The 27,926-nt window shown below is 39.9% G+C and overlaps 1 protein-coding gene across 2 annotated transcripts; it reads right to left on the bottom strand.

The window, feature by feature from the left end:
• Positions 1–10: 10 nt before the first annotated feature.
• zdhhc3a (zDHHC palmitoyltransferase 3a) lies at positions 11–27,435 on the bottom strand. Of its 2 annotated transcripts, none has more exons than XM_074682728.1 (7): positions 27,348–27,435; positions 22,466–22,879; positions 22,194–22,318; positions 21,847–21,943; positions 20,865–20,946; positions 18,869–18,999; positions 11–3,152 (listed from the first exon to the last, which is right to left on the bottom strand). In XM_074682728.1, the coding sequence occupies exons 2-7, from the start codon at positions 22,805–22,807 to the stop codon at positions 2,946–2,948; spliced, it is 984 nt and encodes a 327-aa protein (XP_074538829.1). In that variant the 5' UTR covers positions 22,808–22,879; positions 27,348–27,435; the 3' UTR covers positions 11–2,945. The 2 variants fall into 2 exon arrangements, with proteins under 2 accessions (XP_074538829.1, XP_074538830.1); XM_074682729.1 differs by lacking the exon at positions 11–3,152 and adding an exon at positions 5,051–14,126.
• Between the last annotated feature and the right edge of the window lie 491 nt (positions 27,436–27,926).

Raw genomic sequence — 27,926 nt, 5'->3', positions numbered from 1 at the left:
AAAAAACAATGACAAACTGTTTGGTTAAAATAATGTAAACTTAAAAAGATGAGTGGTCCCAAAACAATCAGCACCCATGAAACAGTTTACAGCCCTTATCCAGCTACAAATATCTCTCCCTTCATTTCTCACAATCCTCAGAGCTTCAGAGATGAAAATGGCAGCTGCAGACAAAGACACCTAAACAGGACGTAAGAGTGGTTGAACATACAGTATTAGACGTAGTGTTTTCTCCCATTGCTAACTCGCAGGGACAGATAAGGCACGGTGTGAATTCATCTCCTCAGAAAAGGCATCAGAGACAGCAGAGTGGTTAAACACAAACACAGCTGTTACTGAGACAGCTCACTGACACTGTACCGTCCATCATCTCCTCCACTGGACTCTGAAACACTTTGGTTGTTTGAGCAGGAGCTGGGGCTCCCTCTGGCTCCGTCAGCTTGTTGGTTTAAGAAACATGATTCAGGTAATACTGCAGGTTTGGAAGCACAGGATAAACAGACGGACCTTCATGCTCTCTGTGTGCAACAGGTCAACATTTATGAAAGGTCTAGATACAGTTTGGTCTTAAACAAAATACCAGCTCAATCATACCATCACAGCTACATCAGTGTTTGTTCTCTGAAAACTTGTTCATGGATAAATTCTGTATACAATTTTTGCTCAGGGTGGATTTTATGTTTCTACCCCAACAGAGTGTGATCCAACTCTTTTGTTTTAAAGCAGAGATGCACAAATTCAATTAATCATAGCGGTTTGACCCAGATGGAGATAACTAATCATGTTGTGCTAACTAGAGATAAACCGATTATTATGGCCAATTATTTGGCATTTTGTGCCATATTGATTCGTCCATTCTTTTAATCCGACAGCCAATAAGAATTAAGTTTTAAACCACGTTGTTGCAGCTCTGATGCAGCAGCTCTGCTGTCTGCAGTCACTACTCAGTTCCCAGCATGTCCCACCCACAGTACCATCTGATTGGTTACAAGCAGAGCCATGGCTTTGAGTACCAGCCAATCAGCTGTGCAGTTTTAACAGTTATTGCAGTTACATTGAAGTTTTGGAAATTTATTTACTGTAGAAAATTTTAGCTATTTATTTCTAGAGTTTTCATTTAGATTTATAAAACATGCTGCTAAACCTGGGAGCTGTTAAATAAAGTCATGCTTAAAGGTATTTGAATGTAGTTAAGTGTTGGAGTTTGGATTGTTAAGAATTTTGACACCAATATTTGAAGAGTTCTTTTCCAAAACCCTATAAATGACAATTTTATAAAAAAAAATGAGTTCATCATGCCATTTTGCTGTGTACTGAACCTATTCACTGCTCTATCATTATTTTATGTTAATTCACTTATTTTCCTTGTTTAAAATGTACTGTAAGATGCAGTTTTCCTCCAAACAAGCACCAATCCTGTTTCCAGTCCAAAATTATTGAAGTATTGAAAGCGTTTTGGAAAAGCACACTTTGCACTTCGACTGCAAATTAATATCGGCTTCAAATATCAGTTATTGAATAATGGGTATCATATTGGCCCAGAAAAATCCATATTGGTCTATCTCTATAGTGCTAACCCAGCTGTTAAATTAAATCCAACTCTAATGTAAAATCTGTTCATTGGATGGATGCTCACCCCGCCTACACTGGAAAAAAACTGAAACCGTATCAAGTGTTTTTGACTTTTTTTCAGTAGAAAACTTCTTTTTAGACTTAATATGAGCCACATTCACCACCTCAGTTATTTAAAGACTTAAATGAGCTCTGAATTTCTTGTAACAAGTACAAAAAAAAACAGCCAATGGAACAAGAGGAAAGTTACTACATGTCAAGTCATTTTTTCTCTTGCTCTATTGGAAATTCATTTTTGTCTTGAAATAATTTGAAACAAGACGTTTTTCTGGACTGACCAGTTGAATGTGGCTCATATCACGTATAACAAGGCAGTATTTACTTAAAATAAGACAAAAACACTTGATAAGAGTTTAGTTTTTTCTGCTGTAGCAATAAGAGGTGAGTACATCTCGCATCCCTCAAATCCCACCCGCTGTGTGTCAAGCCAGCGGGTATCAGGACCTCTAGACAGCTGGAGCCACATGGCTGAGGAGTTCCCCAGATTCCCACCCCAGTGAGGATCCTCTCCTCTGGCCTGGCTCTGCTCATTGTGACGGTTTGTCGTTGTCGTAGTCAAGCTGGTGTATTTTATTTTCAAAGTCAACTGTATTTATTTAATGTTGCACGACTTCTTGTCACTGTGCAAATTAACACTTTGTTACTCAAGTCTCTTTCAAAATAAAAGTCTTGCAAATCTGATCCAGAGGTCTTTAACCTGCTGGAGCTGAGGCGCAGCCGGGACACAGCAGAGAGGAGCCAGTGTGTGCTGACACACTGAGTTGGATTGAAACCTATCCAGTTTGTAATGGGGCGGAGCTGGATCTGGTGTGTTTCGTTATGGTAACTTGTGTTTACTGCAAAGTTTTCATTTAAAATTCCTGATGTTTCCTCACACACACCATGTCCCTGTCACACACATTCAGCTGAGCATGAGATCAGCATACGGTATCAGATCTAATAATACTCTTCCAGCAGAAGACGGTGTTCCTCTGCTGGAATGATAAAAGTCAAGTTTTCTCTGGAGTAAGTCTCTCTAGTAGAAGGCAGCCCTCTGAGCCTCTTTGCATAGTCGTATCTGTGCACAGTCCAAATGCACTTTCAATCCAGCTACAAATTGTATTTATCAGCTGCCGTGTTTATAACCTGCAGATTCTTCCTCCTGACATCCTCATTGGTCTTAAGATCTCCTCTCAGACTGGCCAGACCCCACGCTCTGCAAACGGCAGGGCTTCGACCAGGAGAGAAGGAAGAGGCAGAACTATCACATACAACAGTCTGGAGATAAAAAACATAAATAAAAAGTGAACTCCAGAAGTTTTCGGAGAACAAAGCTACTCTAGTGGTATCTCTATCACATCCTCCTCGATGATCTCCCCCTGTGGGACAGTGACGTGCTCTGCAGGCTTCTTCTTGCAGCTCAGCCCTGAGAAAGGGCTGCACCAGGTCAGAGAGAAGGGGCCGCCGAACGCCGTCTCCATGGCCTCCCAGCACGGCACCTTCCCCCACTTCCCCGTCTCTCCCTTCAGACGCTCGATCCCCTGAGGAAGACAGCAGAAGAGTGTGAGCTGACAGAGGCTGAGCCATGCAGGACGTCTGTTCTTTTCCTTCATGCACTTTGCATCTTGAGAACAAAGATGTTGATGACGAGCTGCAACAACACAATGGTTTAAGTCTCTGGGCCTGTTTCTCAGACAAATCTATCCTGAGACGTCCATTCAGATCAAACAGGTCAGCTGTTTTTATATTGTGGTAGGTCTTTAAATTCTCCACGTCTGCATCAAGTAGCAGGTGCTCTCCAACCACATCACTCTGTGGGAACATGAAGAAACAGCTCTTTTCTTGATGAACCAAAAAGTAAATTCACTGTGGGTCTATCTTTTCTTTGGAGGAATGGAGTGTGTTTGGATTTAACAAGAAAACTACTGGAAAGGATACTCCAAAAACAAATTGATGATGCTAATTTTTGACAACTTCAATTCCAGTTTGACGATATTAAAGTTTGCTGCATCCATTTAGTCCACAATGCTGCAGATACGTCATTCCAAACCAGAAATCTGCAGGAAAATATTCAAATTACTTTAAATCTGTTCAATCTTAAAGTCTGGACCGTCTGCTGAGCCATGATAAACATTTCCTCTGCAGTCCAACTGTTCGACTGGGTAATATAAATTCATCTGGAAGTTTGTTGGCAGCTGAACTTAACACAAAAAGTAAGGAAAGTTGTGCTTGGTGGATTATTTTTTAGCTGTTTTAATGCTTCCAGGCAGAAATCTCATAGTGTTAGAAAGCCTGTTTATTTTTTTTTATTTTTTTTTATTTTTTCAGGGCCTGTGTGATAGAGCAACTTTAAGCAGGTGTTCTACAAAACTACCAAGTCATTACACCATACACATTAATGTTTTCTAATTTTGGGTCAGTTGGTTAAAAATAATTTCAAATTTCAATTTTTCAGTGCAGCAGACTGATAAAATCATATCTATAGTAACTTTCTTAATATTCGATTTTTTATGCGAAAGATTGTTTACACCACTTGGCATTCATCAGTATCACCAACTGACCACATCTTTCACCCAATCATTATTTGTATAATTAGTTCAATGCCAAAGTAGTTTAAGTGAAAAACTTGATGCACTTTGTTTAAAAGTGAAGTGTATGTAAAGAACACCGCATTTGACTTTCAGTATTTGTAACACTTTACTTTAGAGGTCCGCAAATTTCATCACATTTAGGTAATAATTAGACAAAGTTTTTTTCTTATTTCTTGGAAATTACCCCCAGATCTTCACGAGAATGTGGTGAAAATGAGCACATAACTTCTGTCCAGATCCTGTTTTGCAGTGCGCCTGTACTCAAAGTGTCTATCACAATCAGGTAAGGCCAATTTACAACCCCACTCCTGGTGAATATCACATCTGAAGCCTTCAGTTGTATCATATAAAACATTACAGGCCTAATCATAAAGGTTTATCATTTTACATGTGATTTCAATTATGCATATCAACAAACTGGGTACTAAAGAACTTGGTGAAATTAAATAACAAATAGCTAACTATCAACTGCTTATTGGGAAACTGAATTATCAACTTAACATTTCAAAGGTAATTATCAGAGGAAACAATTAACTTAACTTCTGTTTTCAAGAACTAAGCTGCTATTTATCACCTGCTTCTTTGGAAATAGCAGAAACGTTGGGATACTTCTAGAACATTTCAAATAAACCATTTGCTAATCGTCACCTTCTTACCTTGCAATTTGGAGTAAATTTCAAAGAAACTGGAAAAAACAGTAACCTACCAATTGTGACTACCGACAATAAATTTGGACATTATTTTAAAAGAGGTATGTGCTAATTCTAAAGAAATAAGAAAAAACCTTGTCTGGTTATTACCCAAGTGTGATGAAATTTGCAGACCTCTAAAGTAAAGTGTTACCCAGTATTTCAAAATCTTTAAAAAAAAATTTCAGTCAAATAGTTCTGACTTATTTTGTGTAATTTACTTAAACATCATGCCTAGAATATCTCAATATTTCACAATGTTATGTTATTGTGATATATCGTGATACTGTTGTATTGTGACCATAGACTGAAAAAAAAAATGGACGTCAACTTGCTCAGCTTCAAGTGAGGTTGTCACAAAAACTGCTCCCCCTGGTGGCTGGCTGCAGTATAGGTCAAAAACTCTGTCTCCCCAGTCATTCTAGATGAGCTGTGCCAAAACTTTAAAAAATTAATACGCCTGGAAGAAATGTTTCCCACGTCTGACTGTTGTGGCAATTTGAAGATGTTATTGGGCTGCCTTGTATTCAGGTTCTCTTATCTGAAAAGTTTTGTTTTCATTAGTGATAAAAGGTTAAAAATAAGGCTTTACCTCACGTTAAAAATGACTGACAGCTGCCGTTCTTGTGTATTTTTGGAGGGGGGGGGGATGAAAAATGTGTTGGGAGGAAGATCCAAAGAGATTAGACCCTCGAAAGAAAAAATAATATATATTATTTTTGTCCCCCTACTCCACTCGGATTCTCTCATTGTCTCTACTGTGTAGACTCCATTAAAAGAGGAATAAACAGGCTTTACTGCAGAATAAGATGTTTTGCTAAGAAACATTGTTAGAACAAAGAAATAATCCAAACACAAGTTGACTTACTTTTGACTCATTAGACTAAGTTGCACAAATCAAGTACATACTGTCCTGCAGTCAAGAGTAGGATGACTGTCAGGGATAACCTTTTTTCTTACATAGTCTGTTCTAACAACAACCTCAGCATCTGGCTGGGATGAGTTCTGGTAAAGACAGTTTGTCCTGAGAAACACGCCCAAATGCTCTGTCAGAAATGAGGGGCATGCACTGTAAAAATAAAGAACAAACTCCTGTAGAAGAAGCTCAAATGTCACATGGTCAAAAAACAGGTCGTGCATCCTGTTCTACAAAGAACTCACTCATTCATTCATTAAGTTTGGTTGAATCAGAAACTGAAAACAAGACATGAAGCTGACCTTTGGGTTGAGATCTGCATGCTGCTTGAGATGTGTTAAGCTTAATGGGACATCCAATGTGACCTTTAGTTGCAGCTTACCTCTCCTAAAGTTTACTAAGAGTTGTCTGCTGCAGAGAGCTTTTGGCAGAGTGAGTTATCAACCAAAGCAAAATGCATGAGTGTGGAGAAAACACTTCATGAGAGAGAGAAAGAAAGATTACAGATATGAGAGAGGGTGAGGATGGGAGACAAAGACAGGGTGGAAATAGAGGAATGACTGAGAGAGGACTGAATGCAGGGAAAGTGAAACCTTTTGTTTGACATCACTGAAAAACAGAGACACTAACAGCAGTGTGGTTTGACATTTTAAGACCTTTTCCTCCCAAAGAAGAAGCAAACACAGTTTTTGCATCGCATCTGAGAAGTATTTATTCTCTGTGCATGTACTGAAATATCTTCAGAATATTTAGAAAGAATTAAAATTTCAGTAAAAAACAAATCATCTCCTTCATCACTCTCACCAGCAGAGATTCACAGACATCACAGAACTAGCTTTCACCTGTGCCATTCACTCAGAAAACACAGGATTTCATGTAAACAAGGAAAAGAAGAAGAAAGAGCACAATTTAAATCAGAGAAGGAAACCTCAACAAGAAAAATAAAAAGTGCAAGATGAACCTTTTTCAGATCATGTGGATGTAAATGATAAAACTCAACTCTTACTGCTGAGTCACACTCAACATGTTTATTTTTCTCCCCCCAAAAAGAGGGTTTTGAAGCTTTATCAGACTCTGTTTTCTGAGGAACTTTATTAAAAAAATTACTCAATTACCAATGTGAAATGGTGTGGTTACTCATATTTAAACATAAAACACAATAAGAGCTGAAAGCACAGAAGCTGAAATGTTCAAACAAGAAGAGCTTGTGACAGATTAACGAAAGCTTTCCTCAGAAAACAGAGACCAGGCCTATTGACATCCTCTTCAGAAAGAAACATGGCAACCATGAAGTACAGGAACTGAAACCTAAGCGTGTTTATGTCTCATTTTTCATCAACAATATGAGCCACATTCACCTGACAAGTCCAGGAAAATAACTTGTTTCAAAATATTAAAGACAAAAATGATGCTTGAAACACTTCCGAAAGTCTGCCAGTGACGCAGAAAAAAATTATTGGTCAGGTTTCTTGAGATAGTACAGCGCCCCTAAGTGTCATGGTGAGTTTTTTTTTTTTTTTTTTTAAGGAAGACTTTTGTGTCCACTTGCAATATACCCCTTTACTGTTTGTGAACACTTAGAGCTGCCCATTGCACTTCTGCATTTTGACTGCAGAAGTGCTGTGGAGTAGGGATAGGCCGATAATCCACTGGAACAATTACCAGCGCCGATATTCTGCATTTTGAGGCATATCAGCATGGACGTCTTTTGTTAATTTGACGGACAATTTGGCTCTGATGCAGCCGTGCTTTTCTGTCTGCAGTCACTACTCAGTCTCTGTCCCACCCACAGTCACCCAGATGGTGATAAGAGGTTTTTTTTTTTTGAAAACTTTATTTAATGTAGAAAACTTCAGGAGCTACTATTTTTTGATTAAGTCTTCATTTAACTTTATAAGACATGCTGCTGAGCCTGAAAGCTGTTCTATAAATATATGCTTAAAGGTGTTAAAACAAAGACGCCAGTGTTTGCACTTTTTCTGTGAATGAATATCGGCTCCTAATATCGCATATCAGCCTCCTTGACTACTAATAATCGGTACTGATATCGGCACTGAAAAAACTAGGGATGTCCTGATACAGATTTTTTGGCTTCCGTTACGATCTGATCCGGCAATTTCATGATATGTTTTGCTGATACCAATCCGATCTGATCCCTTCCTCTGATAAATCCCGTACTTCATTGGGTGATTCTGTTGAAAATGATGAATCATATTTGTTGTATTAAAGTGAACCCTGTTAGTACCTCCTGGTGGAACACTCATTTTACAAATGTTGAAGGACACTGTTTCACTATCATTGCTTTCCAAAGAGAAGTAGTCCCACACAGCGAATGTGTTTGCAATGGGAATTAGATTCACAGCAGCTGTAAAGCGTGATGGTGCTGAAAACACATGAAAACTGGGTTGGTCTTGATCACTTAACAAAATCTGATGCCTTCTGAAAACAATAGCCATACCGGGTGCTGATACTGCTTAGTGTATCGAATCAGGACATCCCTAGAAAAAAAACATATCTGTCTATCTCTACTGTGGAGTGCAAGGGTTTGTCAAGCAACATGAGGAAGTTAACCACCAAAAAACACAATTTTTAGCTGTGACGGATGGGAAACAACTCATAGGTTCATTAAAAATCACTAAGTGGATGGGAGGGATCAGCAAGTGGACGGATGTTCAGTATGGGAGACATTTTTAGTGGAGAAATACAGCGTGTAGCTTAGATAAAACTTTAAACACACAACTGTTGCTCCACGTTCAACACTGCATTATTTGTTAATACTTACAAGACTGTGAAATATCAGGACGTGAACATGTGTCACTGTCCAGACAGAGAACTGCTCAAATAAAAACTGGATTTAGAACATCGACAGTTAAAACCGCTTATCTGCAGTCAAACTTGGTTAACTGAGGTTATTGTGTGGGAACACAAGAGTCCTCCTGACAAAAAAAAACAAAACACCGTGACCCTAAGGGGGCTCCAGGAAAATAGAAATAAAGTCCCAAACAAGAAACTAATCAGCTGACTTTTTTCACTCTTTGCAAACACTTAAATATGGCTCATACTGAGTCTTATAAGACACTTTTTACTGTAAATAAGACAGAAACACTGCTTAAATTTCAGTTTTTGCAGCAATTTTCTCTGCTGAAAGTCCAGCTGAGACTTAGGTGTCATAAAAATCCCAGTGTTAAAAGAAAAGTGTAACTTTGAGCCAGTTTGGTGAAAAAAAACTTCAGTAAATGAAAACATCCTACCCTCAAAAACAGAAGCTTAGTTTATGCAGCATGTGTCAAAGAGGAATCAGGAAGGATGCTCAACAATTGGCCAAAACATAATACAGACATTACAGTAACACTCATGTTTTAAAAAACCCTTTTTCAGTCATGTTTGCCAATGAGTCAGAGGGAAACTTCAGTCATGTGACACTTAAATCCAACACAGCCTCAAAGATCACTTTTAGAACCAGTGTTACATTGAAGTAGGGATGTAAAAATGATCCTTGAGTGACTTGCAGAGATGATAACAGATTCTTGATGACAGATCAACAAAGGCTGGTACAACATTGGGAAATAGTCAGGAGTGCAAGACAGAATCTGATCAGCAAACCCATCAGTGTACAACAAAAAAAGAGGGAATAAAACAACTGACCAAATATCAACTTATTCTTTAAAACTGTCCCTTCATTTGTTGTATTAAGCAGCATTAAGAGATGTTAGTGTAATGGTGTGTTCCAGTTATGGGAGTCAGATGTTTGAGCTTGAAATGGAGAAAGAGCTACATCAACGGCGTCCTCATAACACCCATAGACAACTCAACAAACTGTCTCTCCATTAGTCCCTGTTGTTAGCTTCATTAGCCAATTCCAGGCGATGATAACAAGCTATGGCTGCTTTTGAACCAGAAGTCCAGGGAACTTTTAGTTTTAGGTCTCCACTTTACAGGGTCACTCTTTCAACTGGAACACCGGGAGCTGACAGAGACACATTCACACTATCAGGCTCAAAGAAGACCATAGTTTAGGAGGTACTAAACCAAGTCCATCACAGCTGGGGGTCAGCTTACTGTGGTTGGAAGGAGAAATAATGGTGCGTTCCATTTGTACTCAGAAGTCAGAAGTGGGAAATTTCAACTGAAACGCCCCCTTAGGTCAGAATTTCCTACTGGGGAGTTGGTGGATCCACACCACTCCTGAGTTTACAATCAAAGATGGCTGCCCCAGGTGTAGACAGTAAAATATTCTGTTAACTTTAGCATTTCTGACACACAAATCAGCTGGATAAATACTATTATTTGATGTTCACATATAGAAATATTGCTGTTGTGGTAAGTTTTTCCGACTTGGCAAATGGAACGCTTTTTACTCAGAGATGACGTCATTCCCACTTCCAAAGTAAATAGAACACACCGTACAAACACTGTGAATCCTCCACCAACCAGAAATGCTCAGCTTGCAGGTCACTTTCTTAAAGTTCTCAGACATTTGGAAAGTACTACTCCCTAGGCTGTTTCAAGCCTAGGGACTAAAGCCTAAACTAAATTTAGGCTTTAGTCCCTGCGGTCCAGAAGTACATAGTTCCTCAAGAACTCTGTAGTTCCTGGGAAAAGTTCTTGTGATTGAAAAGCACCTTATATGAGAATGTTTGGGAGGGGCAACATGTCCTTAGATATAATTTGCTGGAAAGTATCAGTGTGACAGATTTATCTACACTAACATGACTTAGTTGTAAATAAATACTATTGCAAGTTACTGCTGATGCAGAGAGAGAAGCCATTTTGGATTATAAGCTTGAGTTTCCAAGTAGAAATTCTAACTACCAAGATCAAATTAAACACAGAACTGATCCATCTGCAGAAACCTCACAGGAGCACTGTTGTAGTACTCAAGAGTCTAGGACTCAAACTGAAGTCCCACAGAGACCTGGATTCCAGGACTTGTGACTTAGACTCAAGCACTGTATGCACCAGGACATGACAGATTGTGGAGGGGACTTCATGACTTATTAAGACTATTTATTGTCCTTGTTGGGTTTGTAATGAGTTCTTAAAATGGACTCAGTTTAGAGTCAGGGCTTCTGAGCCTCTGTTCCTCCTAGGATCCATTACAGGAGACCACAATCCTGTCTTTAGCTTGCAAAGATTTTACACTGAATGAAAGCAAATGCAGTGTAACATGTTGGTTATCTAAAAAGAATCAAGGAGAAGACGAGGACAGGCTCAAACATCAGCTGATGTCCACCCAGAATACAGAAAAATAAAGATTGGAGTCACCTGATCTGTTGCTCACATTACTGTTAGAAAGTTATAGATAATGTTGGCCACTTAAGCCACTCAACCACAAGGACCAAGATGTTTGGTCACTAATGTTTCTGATGAAGTGTGAAGAAAGTAATTTTGAGTTCAGACACCCACAGCGATACGTCTGTAACACAATCATCTCCTCATCAAAAGAGGTGACGTGTACATTTACACACAGCATGCAGGGCTGTTACTTCATTTGAAAGAGAAAGCTTCAGACATACAAACAGGCTCAGTCAGGGCCTGTAAAGAAAGTGTGACACAGTAGCCCTCTTTATGATAAATAATATTTATAATATGGACTTAACTCTGACTCCAAACCCAGGACTTCAGGCTCCACTCTCTTTAATAGCTGAACTTTAGCACTAGGGACGTTATTAAGGTTTCCTTTGTCCTCATTAGAAACACGCTGTAGAGAGCCATCTGCTAAAAGATGAATAAAAATAGACCCATGGCATCACTTTCTGTAACATAAAAATTGTGTTTTCAAGCTTCATGTTTGTATTTTGGATCCTATAATATTCTTTTATTTTTTAGCTCATTATACCAAATTGTGAATTTCTTACAGACAGTGTAACATTTGGAGTCGTTCACAGCTGGCCATTGGACAGAAAGCAGGCTTAAGGCACTTCCACACTGGCTCCCCTTTCAAACCTGGGGCTCTGTCAACGTCCTATATTCAGTCTCTGTGATGTTAGGAGGTTTAAAGGGTCAGTCCATCTAAATAACAAAGACACATCTTTTTTTTCACTCACATCTTGGTATCATGAGGCCATGTTGATAGGTACAGTATAATGAAGAGGAATGGGAAAAAAAACCATGACCTTACTCTGACCCAAACTGTACATCCAAAAATGAGAAAAGGTCAAATTTGACTAAGTATGCTCGTCTAATCTTGGGTCAAAAATATCTCATTACACCTAATATAACTCACATTTAACTAAAAAGTCTCACACCCATTCTTTTATTTTGAAGGAACGCTGACTGCAGGAGAAGGTGACTTATGTGACACTGACAAACACACTTGCTAAGATTTGCAGTGCATACGTCAAACAGAGGGCTAGGCTGTCCAGTCAGTGCCTGCATCTGCTATTAGTGCATGAATGTATGCATGAAAGAGTGAATTGACATGAAGCTGATTCAGTGACAGGGGGATAAGAAAGGCTTTGAAAAGCTATGTAAGGTCATCATTTATTGACTTCAGCCTGGGTATTAGCATTTAGCTCAAGCTTTAGCCATTAGCCAGTTTTCTAGCCTGTAGCTTGTGCTCTATCCCTCTCCTGTTTATCTTTCTTCAGCTCTTCTGTCCTTTTTCTGTCTGACAGTTAGGCTCCAGTGTCCACCATCACTACAAAATTAATCTCAGAAATCATTTTCAGCAGAGAAAAACACAGATCTCTCTTCTCACTACTCAGCTTCGTCAGCCAGCGTGGTGCTGTTATAGAGTCTTTAACATGACATGAATCAATCCGGTCTTGTCTGAACCGAGAAGCTAAGAAGGAGCATTCAGCAATAACCTATATTGTCGCTGATAATCTCATTTTAAAGTGTGGATTAGGATCAGGCAGATATCTAAGGGAGACTTTTTCAAGATCACTCGCAGGGCCTTTAACTTTATGCAGTGATTTAATTCAAGACAGGGTTTTTCCTGTTTTGGGTCAGTATTCTGCCCTTTTTGTTGTAGGAAACCCTTATTTTAGTCTCTGTCTGAAACACTGCTCCCCACGCCACAAACCCCTTTCCCTCTGATTGGCCAGCCCTCTCGAGATCTTTATGTGATGACCTCATGATCTCTGCAAGTCTCATGGAGATTTAGTGGAGATCTTGTTGAGATCTGGTGCTGTTTTTAGGAAGGACTGTTTTAATCACTTTATAGATTCAGGATTTTTTTCAATATATGAACATGTAGAGGTTTAAAAATCTGCACACGCTCAGTCTGAACACCCAGCATTAGCACTTTATGTTAATGTTTACAATATGTTTAAACACTTTCATTTTTATTTTTTTAGGGCGGTAGAGCACACAATGGAAACAAAAGCCTTTTTTATTCTGTACTCCTGAAGTCTTGGCTGATTGGTCACAGAGGACGTGGATGCTGCTGTGCAGTGTCTAGAACTGTCACCAAGTTTTACTCTTTAAATTCACTCTTTAAAATATAATTTATTCTACTCTTTAAAATATAAGTCAAGTTTCAGTCTTTGAAAACAGAATACTTTTGTTTTTTCTCAAAGTGAACAAGAAAAATGAACACGTTACTTGTTGTCTGGGAATGGGATGGGCACATCTTTTGTAGGAATTCTGAGCAGAATCATGGGAGAAACACTGAGCAGACTGACTGTGTCATGATCCTATTACCCTAAACCAATCTATCATCATGGCCAGACACAACAAGATAGAAGTGAGAAAACAGGGTTGTGTGAAATGTATCTGAACTTGAAAGTTTTACCAGATCAAAGAGTAAACAGTAAAAAAAAAAAGAAGACGACTTCTGACAACAACAGAAATAGAAATGGCTCAGAAAAAACAAACACACACACACATTTATCACAGTTTTTGCAAACATGATTCACAAACTTAAAAGTGTTTTCTTTTTCTCTGCAACTCAACTCACCCAAGGCAACACAAATAGAAACGTAAAGCGCACTTAGCTGACGACACAAAAAGCAGATGGAAGGCGGTCCATGGCTAGCGTGGGAGATAAATCATGTTCAGCGTTTGGAGCAACAGACTGCCACAGCTGAGCTCTGTGGGGCTGAGCTCTGTGGGACTGAGCTCAGTGGGGCTGAGCTCAGTGGGGCTGAGCTCTGTGGGGCGGAGCTCTGTGGGGCTGAGCACGGCTTCCCACTTTGGTTCTGACACGGCCCGCTCTCACACCACATACTGGTAGGTCTCAGCCTTCCCGTGGTCAGGGGTGGAGAAGGGACTAAACCACAAAAAGGAGAAAGGGTGTCCAAATACCGCCCTCATGTTCATCCATTTAGTTTTTTTAGCCCATCTTCTCTCTTCCTTTTTCAACTGCTCTATGCCCTGGAAACAAGAAACAACCACACTTCAGTTGGTGGGCTTTCTCAACCGGCCTATCATCACAAATATTGATTTAAAAAAAAAATGAAAACTTAGAAGCTGTCTGACTCAAAAACCCAGTACAAATGATTTTACAACAGGCATAGAGCTTCTGCCCTGCAAAGAGGTCTTCACAAATCAAAGTTATAGATCCCAACCTTGGTATTTCTCTTCATCTCTTTATTGATGGAGCATTTCTGGGAAACATTCTCACCTACAGAGGATTAATCCTTACATCACTACCTTTGGCCTTCATGCTTTGGTTTTTCTTTGAGTCAGAACTTCTGGTTTCCTGTGCCTAAATCACTAAACAATCATTGGACTGATCTCATTCTCTAAACATAATGTTGCATATGAATGAGGATTAGATTTTGAGTTTGATTGTTGAGTTGTATGCTTCAGGGTTCAGCATCTAACATTGTTGATGTAAGGTAAACACAAAGCACAGTGGTGGTCAAACTACACAGAAGAGTCATTTTAGAATTGGAGTAAATCTTAGCTTTAAAACTTTTGAGAAATAAACCTCTTTTTTTAATTTTCTGTTAAATATTACGCAATAATAGGTAACAAACTATCAAAGGCTGGGTTGTCTAATCTATGTTTTTTCCTTGTTTGCTGTACTTGGCCCAGCCCCTTTACAGACACTCAGGAATCTGAAAAGAGTACATTAATTGATTTTTTTAAAATAATTTTCCATTATTAAAGTAAAGTAACTTTCTGTCTAAATAACCATTTGGTTTCACATTTGACTCAATGGACTGATCCCCCAAAAATGAGGAAATCAGCACCAATCGATCGGCCGTTTATGCTTGACGCAGTCGTGTGGTCGCATGGTTCGCGCGCCACTAATGTCGTCAATGGGCACCTCACGACAGTCGGGCGCGCTGGTGCTTCACGTGGTCGTGCACCTCCAAAATTTTTAAACGTGTCGCAAGAGCCGCGAGTGGCGCTTCTTGATTTTCAAAATGGACGAAATAGAGGGTAGACCTGCTGAGCTGGTACTCTCATATGAGCATTTATATAATCCATCATTAAGCAGTCATAGAGACCATCAAATGGCACTAAACTCCTCGTCTACAGCCTGCATGGGTTTCACGAGCTGGGTGTGTTCCCCATCCAGATGCCTCGCTGCATGCAACGGGCGGACAGACCACCTTCTTCTCCGGCGCTGCTTTTGTCTGCTCAACAACAGTAAACATCATAATTCCTCCTCCTCCATTCGTAACTTTCTTGCCGCCATTGTTTTGGTCCCTATGTTTGGTCCACGTGACTTCACTTCTTCGTCTTTTGGTTGCTTTTACTGCTTTCTGTAACATTTTTTCCCCTACCGCCCCCTGTCTTTGCGGCGAATATTACAACGGAGAATGCACCAAGCATAAATGCCACTGCGCTCTGTTGAGGAGCTCGCACCATCCGCGAACGGAGCCAGGCAAAAGTATAACTAGCCCTTAACACTATTGTCCCGTTTCCACCAAGCAGTCCGGTATGGATCAGTACACTTTGGTACGGGTTGGCTCTGTTTAGCCTGATCCTGTTTGCGTTTCCACAGACACAATCAGTTTGGTCTGGCACCCCCTACAGAACGGTACCAAAAAGTGGCACAGCTGGTCTCGGTTATTTGGGGAATCTGTCCCTGGCTTAGTCAGTGGAAACGCCATCAAATGTGTGCTGTGCTGAGACAAACGGAACTTAACCACTTGGTGGAAATGGGGCTGAAGAAACACCTTCCTATAAGAAACATTTGAACATTACTTTTAGTTCCTTTACCATTTCATTGCAGCAAAACAGGCATCCTGAAGTGTCAGGTTGAGAAGTGAAGCTAGCTTGTGCCCTGAAAGATTTCTGGTGTGACTTAAGTTTTTTTTTTTTTTTTTTTTTTTTTGAGGGGGGGGGGGGGGGGGGGGGGGGGGGGGGGGGGGGGTTGTATTAACTCTTTACAGTTGGCTTTACTCCTCTTACAAGCCTCTCTCCAACTTTTCTCATTGGGCATTCTGTCCTCTCACTGCGGTCGATTTAAAACAACTGCTTTCCTGTTCCTACCCCCCCCTCCCCCCCCCCCCCCCCCCCCAGTCTTCATCAGCATCATGCCTGGCATGATAGCGTCCAAGGCTGGGCAATTTATCGAAAAATAATCCCAAAAAACATTTAGAGCTTCCAACCAACAAAAAACTGTCGTGTTAGTCATTTTGTTTTTTCTCTGCTGTAATTTTCTCTCTACTAACCAGGTGTCGCAAGCCTGAAGGCTGCCAGAAAAAAAGAAACCACATTACACTGTCCCAACCAGTGCGCTTCACTCAGTACGTTTACATGCAGATTGAGAAATTGGACTACGAGCTTAGTCAGCACGAAATCAGACTATCAAAATGAATGTAAACAGATAGACTGATAACGGACTGAGAATCGCTCAATCGTCACACTTGGATTCTGTAATTGCAGCTATCCCGTGTTTTTTGTTATTAAAATGTTTATTTAATCGAATCAAACCTGACCCAACCTGAATCATCCCATACTGGAAAGTGAAGGGATCAATCCAGTGAGCTGTGGGGCTCAGCAGAAACTCGGTGTAAACCTCTTGTCCTGTCTGATGTACTCTACCCTGTCCTCTGCCAGTGAAACACTCAACAGTCTCCCATGAATCTGAGTTGCAGACAAAAAGAAGTGTAAAGCAGGAAAAGGGGGTTTGGTTGCTAGGATGTGTAATTTTTAGGATAGCACCAAACAGCACAGAGAGAACCCACATTCCTTCACCCACTGATACATGGACAACTAAACTTTTTCATCTTAAAAAGTGTCACTTACTGTCTTTACCACTAACTTCTACCTCTGTGGCTACAGCATAAAGCAGTTTCTTATTTCACACGCAGGGCACAGAGGTTTGATTTCTGCTTTCAACAGTCATTTTAAAACCAACCAGCTGCTGTTTTGTGTTCTAAATGAAAATTATTGAAAAGAGAAGTTTCTGCTTTGAAGTTCAAACAGTTATTGTCAAAAACACAGGGTTAACTTTCTCATTGTACAAACAGAAAAATATAACAGGTTATTCTACAACCCAGAGAGTTGGGACACTGTCTAAATGTTTAAAAGATGGAATTTTATGGTTTTTCATTAATTCAGTCAAATGTTAGAGCTGATTTTTTTGTGAAAAAGTTATACTTAAAAAAAGGTATACCAGCGTCACTGGCATTGCTAACAGAGCTAAAACCAGACACCAACGCCACACTGGAAGAGCTTCACCTGCTGTGAGCAGACAGGATCCAGGAGACAGAGACTGAACAGAGTGCTGGGGAGGCTCAGTTTTGGACCCTGTGGAGGTGGAGACTGGCTGGGCTGGAGAGTGGTGGACAAGCTGTCGTCTGTGATGGACAACATGTCCCACCTCTTACTTCCTTTATTATGCATCACATGAACATATTTTTTCTAAGTTACTCTTAATATATGATTCTATTTGATTATTTCAATGATATTTTTTACAGCGCACTTTCTTTTTTGCTGCTGTAATCTTGTGGCATCAAAAGTGATGTAAAAAAAATTTGGGTACCCCTAAATTGTCAGTGCTCCAAAAGAAAAAAAAATATTATTAAAAGTTATTGTTTATCACAATATACTTTCTGTGTTTTTGAAAGTTGTCCAATTTTGGTCTAACAGAAGATTTTAGTTGCTTAACAGCTCAGGACTGCCTTTGTTAGATTTTTTTTGGTCATTACACAAAGGCAAATATTTTAATAACCTTTATTTAACCAGGTAAAAAGACCCATTAGGATCAGGACCTCTATCACAAGGGTGACCTGACCAAGAGGCAATAGTCCTGGCTTGTCAATATGTGATGAGCCAGGACTACAGGCAGGCCAGCTTTGACTCTTTTACTATAGAGCCATGCTCTTTTTTTTTACATTAAGTTGTTTCTTTTAGTGTGAGGGAAAGCAGCATGGGGCATGCAGCCTAGACTTCTAGGGCATACCAGCATCCCAGAGCCCTGCTTTTTAAAGACTCGATGACCATGATTTCCAAAAAGAATGGTGAATTCGATTTATCAGACAAAAGGACGTTAACGTCTGAAAGGTGCCCAATCATGGTGATTTAAAGCTTGATCCAACAAGGGCGACTGGACTTAGTGGAGTTTTAAATCAAGAATAAAGAAGGAACCAGACTTTGTTTTTAGTAGACCGCAAAATCTCAATTTTACACCCGGTTCATTTTTCTAAAGTTTTATCTCTTGAGTGTCCTTTTGTACCCAGTGATGTGACTGACCTGTCAACTAAATGTTGAGAGATGTTTTTCCAGGTGTTTTCTTTAACATTACACATTTTTTTCTGAGTGATGTTGTCTCTGTCCCAATGTTTGTGTACATGTTGCTGAATTGACATATAAAATGAACGGATATTTTACACATAGTGATACAATTTTTCAGTTCCAACATTTGATGTGATCTTTGGCACCATTTTTAACTGAATGAGGACTTTGAATCTGAAATTCTGTTTTTATCAATCTTTTGCACAGTGTCCCATCTCTTTTGGTCTTTGGGTTCTACATCAGGCAGCAAGATGACAGACAACACTTTGCTATCAACAGTTTAAATCAGAAAAAGAGGGCAGAGCATCTCTGCTCATGTTTAGAGAGGCAGAGGCTGGCTGCAGCAGGAAAACAGAAGGAAGGAGGAAGAAGTGAAAGAAGAGAAAAGGGAGGAGGACACTACATGGATCACTTACGGTCTCGTCGGTGCAGATAGAGTGGACCTGGGTGCCAAACATCACAGAGGTAAAGATGAGGAAGAGGAGGCCCTCAAAGCACAGGAGGATGAGGAGGATGACTGTAGCTGGAGGAGAGAAGGTACTGCACTCTGGGGGATGGAGGGACATGGAGGTAGAATGTGAAGGGACAAATGAAGAACGGCTAAACACCGAGTGATTACAACTACCACAGTGAGTAGAAACAACAGCACTACAGTGAGGATGTGACTACTTAAAGCAGTGGTATGGTATGTCCTCTGTCACCTACGGAGGGAGCTCTCATGAAAGGGAGGTAGGAGGGAGTTTGGATCAAGGTGATTTGACTGGATCATTGAGCAGGTTGGAGAAAAAGCCTTGAAGGCTTCAGCTTCTTTGATTGGAGCTCAGGGACCTTAAATGTGATCCTTGTGTCGTCTAAAAATGTGCATCAGTAACTCTGTATGTATCATTTTGGACTAATAAAAAAAAACAAGGAAATGTGGATTTATTTTTCAGGCACAACAAACATTTTACCAAACTGTCACAATGCGGGGACAGGGGAGCTCAGAAAGTCAATATGAGGGGCTTTTTTCAGCCCAGGCTTTACCTACATGGTTTTGTTATTTTCTTCAGATGGATTGTTCAAAACACTGTTTAAGTTGTTTCTTGCCATTTCCTTTTCACACTACAGATCAGCGTGCACGAGTCCAGCTTTGACCTTCTGAACAAAGTTCAGAGTTCACCCCAGACAGTTAAACATCCCAAAATGAAAATTTTCTTAGCCATGTTTTATCTTACGTTGTCAAATTTTACATCAGAGATAAGGCAGGATTTTTTGTTCAAGAATCTTTTTTCTTCTCAATCCAAGTCCTTCATTTCAGTCTTTGTGTGTAAGCTGGGTTGGAAACGAAAAGTTGAGATGTCAGATCCCCTGAATAAATCTTCAACCTGACTCACATGATGTGTATTTTTGGGAAAATATGGCTCCTGACTAGGGATGGGTACCTTTCACATTTGAAACGATACGGTACCGATGCCTGGTACTTGGCAATCGGTACCGGTACTCAACGGTACCAAGTTTCGGTACTTTTTTGTGTTTATGTGGTAAAAAATATCAATTTGTTTAATAATGACATATAAAAAAATTCAATTTAACAGATTTATTCTTCAATATATAACTTTGCAATGCTGTATTCATGTCCAGCATGGAAAATCGCCTACTCTTCCACTCTCTCACAGTCAGGAGGATGCATTTAGGTACCTAAACATGGTACCTTTTGGTTTTACATGAATCAATACCCGGTACTTTTGACAGAATTCGGTTGGTACCTATAAAAGTTCCTAATTTGGTAACCCATCCCTACTCCTGACATAGTGCGTAGACATCATCATCATCATTCAACTTTTTCTCATGGTGAGGTGTTAAAAATGTGAACTAAAAATCACAAAAATCTGAACAATCAAAGAATCGCAATTTAAACCAAATCAGCGCCCCAAAAGTTGTAAAACAATCACATCGGGGAAAAAAGCATATCATCCCAGCCCTAATATGAACACAGCCAACCGATGTATGGCGAAATATACTTCCCAAGAGACTCCCCCCCAAAAGTTTGCAGCCTAGGCTTTTAGGAGTCTCTTCAGTTAATCAAGGAGTCACATGCTTCAGACTCATGATGTGAGAGAAAACAGAGAAAAACGGCTTCCATCCTTGGAAAAAAAATATCCTGCTCTGGGCTCTTGTTAAAATTCGCCCACTCTGTTCCCTGCTCACTCTGGGCACAGGCTACAAGTTGAGTCTCGGTTTGGTGGAAGAAGACCAAATACATGTTACAAGAAGGGTGTCTTCATAAACCCAATCACAGCAACTCTGCTTAGGAAAACTTCAACTGTGTGTGTGTGTGTGTGTGTGTGTGTGTGTGTGTGTGTGTGTGTGTGTGTGTGTGTGTGAGTGTGAGTGTGTGTGTGTGTGTGTGTGTGTGTGTGGAAAAACACTCACTTGTCCAGTCATCCTCAAAGCAGTTAAGGAAATGGAAGACCACCATGACCAGAGCGTGTAGAGAGATGAGTGCAATGTACATCTAGGAGAACACGATAAGAAAAAGACCCAATGAAGAAACACTGACCTTGTTTAAACCACTGCAGAAAAAAACATGAATAGTCAAGGTGTCTTTAAATTTTAAAGGTAGGGTCTGCAGGATTTTCCTTAAAAGATAGACTGTCAACTTTTCCAGGAATAATCCTGCTCAATCGTCTCCTCTGGGCCTCTATGCATGTGTGTCAGTGTCAGTGTCTGCCTCAACCCCCTCTGCCTGTATATTGATGTTTTGGTTGTTCTGGGACGTTTCTGGGTGAAGAGTTAGCGTGGTTACATCAGCCAATCAAAAGGGACCTGTGGGTAAGTGACTCTGCGTGTTGATGATAGCCAGTGGAAGGAGCTAATCAGAGCTACGATAGTGTGCGCAGCACAGAGGAAAAAAAGACAACCAAAGTGAAACGAAATAAAAAGATAAAACTTTTTCCTAGACAGGGGTGAAGTTTGAATTGACTTTCACTCACTTTCAGGCACTTGGAGAGCAGCACAGGACAAAGAATGACATGAGTTACCATTCTGCTAACCAGGTATGTGTTAAGTACCTGTGATTAGCTTGTGCTAACATGCTAAGTCTGTGGAACTGGAGGCAGTGGGTGTGTGCTGCTGCTGGCACTGAGCCAAGGAGGAGGAGCCCAGTTTGAATATTGTGTTCACTAACAAATAATGGAAATTCCTGCAGACTCTACCTTCAAACAAGAGTCAGTTTATAACTTACATTACAATCACTGAAGCTACAAATCAACAGTCACATTTTAGTCTAAAAAAGAACCCAACTAATAAGATAAATTTAGCTCATACAGGCTAGATTCTCAGATGTAAAGAAACACCTTTGCTCAGGTTATTAGTTTTTATCTTTATCAAAGATTAGTTCTTAAAGCTTACTCACTGTGAAAAGCACAAAATACTTCTGGTTGTTCTCCCCAACACAGTTATTGACCCAGGGGCAGTGATGGTCCATTTTCCTGATGCAGCGTTTGCAGACACTGTGAGGAATACAAGGAGTGAAGAAAGAGTTAAAGAGGTTAGCATCATGAAGAATAAAACCTGCTGCCTATTTCATCAGGCCTCTGCACTGTTTTACAACTTCAGCAAGGAAATTGTGAACACTAGTACTTGAAAGATAGACCCATGCAGAAAAGGTATAAAAACAGTTTAGTTTCTAACTCCTGAGCTGCATGTATGGGACTGTGGTTTGTGTAAGGCGGCACAGTGAGAGTTTCTGTCCTTCAATACCTGCAGTGGTGTGCTCGGTCAGGCTTGATGCTGCAGCACTTGGGACATTTGTAGACCACCTGTCCTGGTTTCAGCTGAAGGCTCTCGATGTATTCCTTCGTAGCATTTCCTTTTGGCACTGCTCCCTAAGCAAGAGACATGATCACAGCTCAGTATTCACCACTAAAGAACCAATATAAGAACTTCAGTCAGCGTGGATGTAAATGTGACAGTCTACATCCTGTCTCATCATCTTCTATCTGTCTAAATGACTCTGAGCTGGTTCCACTTACAGGGTCAGTGCACATGGCTCGGAGGTGTGAAGCTAGAGCGAGGAAAGCCATGGTGTTGAACAGGGTGCCGTTCACAATACTGTACGTCAGGTTTTTGGAGGGCAGCAGCATCACAAACAGCACCACAAACTCTGCATAAAACACCAGCAGCCAGGTGATGATGGCACACACGATGCCACAGGCGTCCCTGATGAACCACATGGCGCTGGCAGAGGAGGAGGTGATGACATCTTTGGAGATGGGAATCCGCTGCTCGGTCTGGATGCAGGTCGTCCCTCCCCCGGCTCCTGCCAGACCACGTGCATGCTCCACGTCTCTGCATCTGTGCACTGGGCTCTTCATCCTTCATCTAAGCCAGTGCTTTGCTTCGCAGCCTCCAGACCCACTGTGCATTCAGGTTTCAGTCACCACATGCTGGAAGAGAAGAGCAGAAGGGTGTGGACCCGGTCAAAGTCTGGTTCTATAAAAAAAAAAAAAAAGTCCCCTTGAATTAATGCCACTGTCATCTGGGGCTGTTAGAAAATGAAATTAATCTGACCTTTCAATGGGGGGCACCCCATTAAAACTGTAGGGGAAACACTCCTGATTGTAGTCCTCTAATCCACCAAAGAAGAATCAATGGCAGAACAAGCCGTTTAGCATCAACTGAGATGATTTGGTAAATTTTTCCCAAACTCAATAACTCGTTAGATTCAATTGGATTTTCTGATATCTTGGTATCTGTCAATTAGGGGAGCTATGCTAAGCAACACATAGGCCTGTCACGATAATCAATAAATCAATTAACCAAACGATAAATAAAAACGTCCTCGGTAAGTTTGCCAGCCTGGATAAACTGACACGTGCATGCATGTTTGTTTTCCTCCTCTCTTTCCACCAAAGAGGCTGAATGAGAAGATGGCTCACTACGTCTATCTTTCCTAACATCGGGGTGCAAAGGTTCTACAGCGGATTTAGCAGATTTATAGCAGAGTGAGTATCTGTCAAAACTGCAATCTTTGGGGTGAAGACGGGGCTGCTCGCGCGTACACACGGAGAGAGCTGAAGCGAGCGTCCTGAGGGGTAAGGAGGAAACATGCTAATATGAGTGATGGCACAAAAGATACGGTTCTTAAGCCGCCTGCCACAGTCCCAGTGTGGGAATATTTTGTTTTTTATCAGAATGAACAAAGTGTGAGCTCAAGAACACCAACGAGCTGATATGTGGCATTTGTTTAAAAATAGTGGCGACGAAGAAGAAGAAGGGGAGGTGCAGCGGAGCATTGTTCTTTGACAATCCGCTCTTACTGAGGCTTTTGGTCTGCAAAGTAAATAGAAATAAAAGCGCCAAATGGTGGGTGCTCAAAGACAGCTACATTGCCAAAGAAATGCAGCCCTTCAATACGGTTGAAAGCCAGAAATGTTCAAAATGTTTGACAGACAGTACGGATTGACTGGGAAAAAAGTACATGTTACAAACAATTCAGGAACTGTATAAACTCCCTTTTATTTAGGCTATAGTTTTTATTGTTGCTGTTTTTTTTGGAGTTTCGTTTTTTCTTCAGAAACAGGGTCTATGTTTTATTGTTTTTGATTAGTATTAATTATTTTCATTGACATGTATTTTTTTTAAAAGAGAGTCCATTTCATTTTAATTGTATTTTTTTCTCTTTCTTGTTTGTTAAATGTATTATATTTTTTGTTTAATTTATTTTATTTCAAAGATCCTGACCTTTTAATTACAGTAAAATACTCTTAAGAAATTAAAGTTTCTTGCTTTTGATATGGTGTACTCACTTTATTATCCCATTTATCAGAATTACGTCAATGAAAAAATGGAGGAAAAAAATAATAATAATATTGACAATAATATTGTTTATCGGTAATAATATTTTGGAAAATTATCGTCTAGCAAAATTTGTTACGGTGACAGGCCGAGCAACACAAAACAGTATAGTTTGGTAAATTTCATGTTACATCTGAGTTTAGGTAAATGGCACAGAATTTGTGCCTGAAGACGAAACCACTTACAGGAAATGCTGACTGCAACCAATCTTTCCTGTTCTACGATAAAGCATTTGAGTGTAAGAAGGCCAACACAACCACCTCACACCAATGAAGAAACAGCAAATCTGAGGTCATGACGTTGCTCTGAATATCAGCACTGTGAGCACAAGGCTGCAGACCAGGTGCTGACAATATCAACAACAGAGTTTATTTTTACTGTATACAACCTCAAACAGGTTTGACACGCTGCAAATAGAAGGGACAAATCATCATTTGCTTTGAGTCGTTTCATTTAACTTTTCCAGCTCAACTCGTTTCACAACTTTAAACTGGACTCTGACTGGAGCAGAGTAAACCTCTCCAGCACTCTCACTACATTTTCATGAACCTTATACTGTACTTCACTGCTCGTATGACAAATTGAATATTAAAAAGAGAGTGTGTACATTGATTATAAGCCATCAGATTGATTAAAAGTGGGGCAGCTGTGGCTCAACGGGAGTTTGTTATTTCTTAATCAGACGGTTGGAGTTCAATCCCAAGCCCTGCTGTTAACACGCTTGAGTGTTAGCAAGATGCTTAACCACAAACTATCCTGACTCCAAGCTGTCTTAATGAGATTTGTTAACACTGATCCTTCCAAAGCAGTTTCTGCCATCAATCTATGAATGGGAATGTGACATGCAATGTGAGAGTGTTTTAAAAGGTCCAGAGACAGGAGAAGGAGCTATATAAACACAGCCCATTTAATCAAGACAAACACTGTCTGCACTAAAGATGGGTGCCAAATTAGATACTTTTATAGGTACCGACCAAATTCTGTCAGTAGTACCGAATACTGATTCACTTAAAATCAAAACATACCATGTTTAGGTACTTAGATGCATCTTTGTGACTGAGAGAGTGTCCATGCTGGACATAAAGACAGCATTGCAAGAATATATCAAAGAATAGATGCATTAAGCTGAAAAACTTTGAGATTTCATTATTAAACAAACTAATATTACCACATAAACACACAAAAGTACTGAAAATTGATACCGTAAACGATACGGTGCCAATTGCCCGATACTGGGCATTGATACCGTATTGTTTCAAATGTGAAAGGTACCCACTTCTGGTCTGCACGCAAAGTAATTAACTGTAGTGTTAAGTGTGGTAGGCTTAGCCACTCTGGTGGTTTTATTTCCATCATCCCTCATAGTATGCCTCTTGTCCAATCAGACTGCAAGTTAACACAAACTTTTTTTAATATGTTAGAAAAAAAAAACACATCTGGTTTTTACCTTCATCTCTTTCACTAGACCCTAAACACAAAAAAATTAAATAATAAAACTGACAGCTAAGGATGGGTACCTTTCTGCCTGGTACCTGGGAAGCTGTATTGGTACTCGGTACAACAGATGAAATTCAGTCTGTACCTATAAAAGTACCTAATAAAATACCCATCCCTACCGACAGTAATGATATTGTCTTATTGCATTTATATTACTTTTCTTATAGAAATTTTTAAAAAAAATGGCCAAACTAGGAACGCTCTGAATAGGAAAGACATGGACTGATACCAGCCCCTTATGGCAACAATAATCATCCTGGACCTGGAGATAGCTGGTGTTAATTTTCGGTTGAGTGTTTAAGCTGAATTTTGTTGTCAGACACTGAAGTACATCTTTGTTGTAAATACAATAATGAACAGTGTTCAAGTCATTCAGCCCCTCATCAGTCTAGGATGCACTGATGCAGTCCTGCTACTGATTGATCCTGTTCGATAAAATCAACACTGGTAGGTCTGTGCATTGCTCAACGAAGCTTAAAGTATTGGAGATATACTAACTACATTTATAATCCCATTTGAATAATGAATAAATTGGTTTACAAAGTAAAAAAAGCCTTAAGGTACCAAAACTCAATCTACCATCTTATTCTAATATTGAAGTCTGGATAATTTTAAGTTATTAGTGTTAAAGGGTTGGATCAGTTTTGGCTAAAATGTGAATTTAGTTTGGAAATCCTCACTCCTGTTCAAAACAGAGAAGTGTTGGGAACTTCATGATGCTTGTTTCTATGACAGATGGTTTAATAAACGTGTTAAATATAAGTGTTTGGGACTTCAGGATCTCCGTAAAGGTGGATATACAAAATATAAAATGTAACTCTGAAAAACCAAACAGAATTTTGACCAAAAAGAAAAATATAGAAATAAAGTAAAAGTGTAAATCCATGTTAATTAAAGCTTCCAAAGTGAGTACATAGCTATGCCGGAGAACAATCCTGTTCATGAGAATCTGCTTGTAATGTCACAAACGGTTTGACATCTTTGACGGATAATTAAACCGAGAGGTCCCTGAAAGGAGGAAAGGGTAAAGTCACCTATGCTGATCATAACCTTGCCATAGCATCAAGATTTGCACTTTCTTTGACGTTTTTAAATATATATCCTCCCGTACGAAAATTTGACCAGCTATGCTCTAATTCAATTTTACAATCATCTGTGACAACTCACTAAAAGCAGTTGTCAAATATGGCATTGATTGTATTTTCCAGGAAATATGTGGGTCGCGAGTTTTCCACTGGGTCTGGTTAGCTAGCAATGCTAACGATGACGTTGAGAGCCCTGTCAAACTCCACGGTAATGATCTTTTCCAGTTCATGTAACACAGTTTAAAGGCCTTTATGACGCTGGAATCTGACTGAATACAACACGAACAAATTATTTGGTTCATGGTAACGTCAGTCCATTAGCTGAGGCTAGCTTTGCAAGGGTTTTCACATTGAGCACTAACCTGTAAGCATACTCCTGTCTGTGGGAAACGCTTCACCTGTAAAGTGTCAGAAGGTGAAACGTCTGCCTGCCGTCCCTTTGGATTTATTGTCGTTATATTCCAACAAATCTCACCTGAAACGCGAGCATCCTTCGGACGCTTCCTGCAGGGTACCGGGTTAGCAGCTCACTCGTCTGCAGCGTGCATACGCCCCCTCAACAACAAAATGACGTCATGACGTATACGTTTGATCCAATGAGGTTCTAGAAGATTTTTACGTCAAGGAACATGCCCAGACCAGACGCGCCTACTCCGTTGCACATTTTAATCAAAAAATGTTCTAGTCAACGTATTTGGATGCTCTACCTCAAAATCTTAACTCTTCAATCAAAATCAATATGAAAATCAAGTTTCAATTAAATGGAAATCTGTGTGGAATTTAAATCAGAAATACTGTGTTAAATATAAAATTAAGGAAGTGGCATTTGATATAATGCATCGGATTTACTAAACTTATCAAGTTAATAGAGCTGTGGAGAGACACTGTTTCAAATTGAAACGTTGCCATTGTTTTATAAATGGCCTTATTGTGGCTAATTTTTGTCAGATGTAAGACAATTCTACAATGTACAGACCATTTCCAAAGTTCGAGTATCAGTTAAAATGTTCCATTTGTTTCTGATGATAGTAATGGAAACAGTCCAGATGTTTTT

The sequence above is a fragment of the Halichoeres trimaculatus genome, unplaced genomic scaffold (genome assembly GCF_033239565.1).
Source record: "Halichoeres trimaculatus isolate MK-OKI-2021-1 unplaced genomic scaffold, fHalTri1.1 fHalTri1_scaffold_12, whole genome shotgun sequence".
Classification (NCBI taxonomy): domain Eukaryota; kingdom Metazoa; phylum Chordata; class Actinopteri; order Labriformes; family Labridae; genus Halichoeres; species Halichoeres trimaculatus.
Note: the sequence above shows the minus strand (reverse complement) of the source record. Positions and strands in the feature narration are given on the sequence as shown.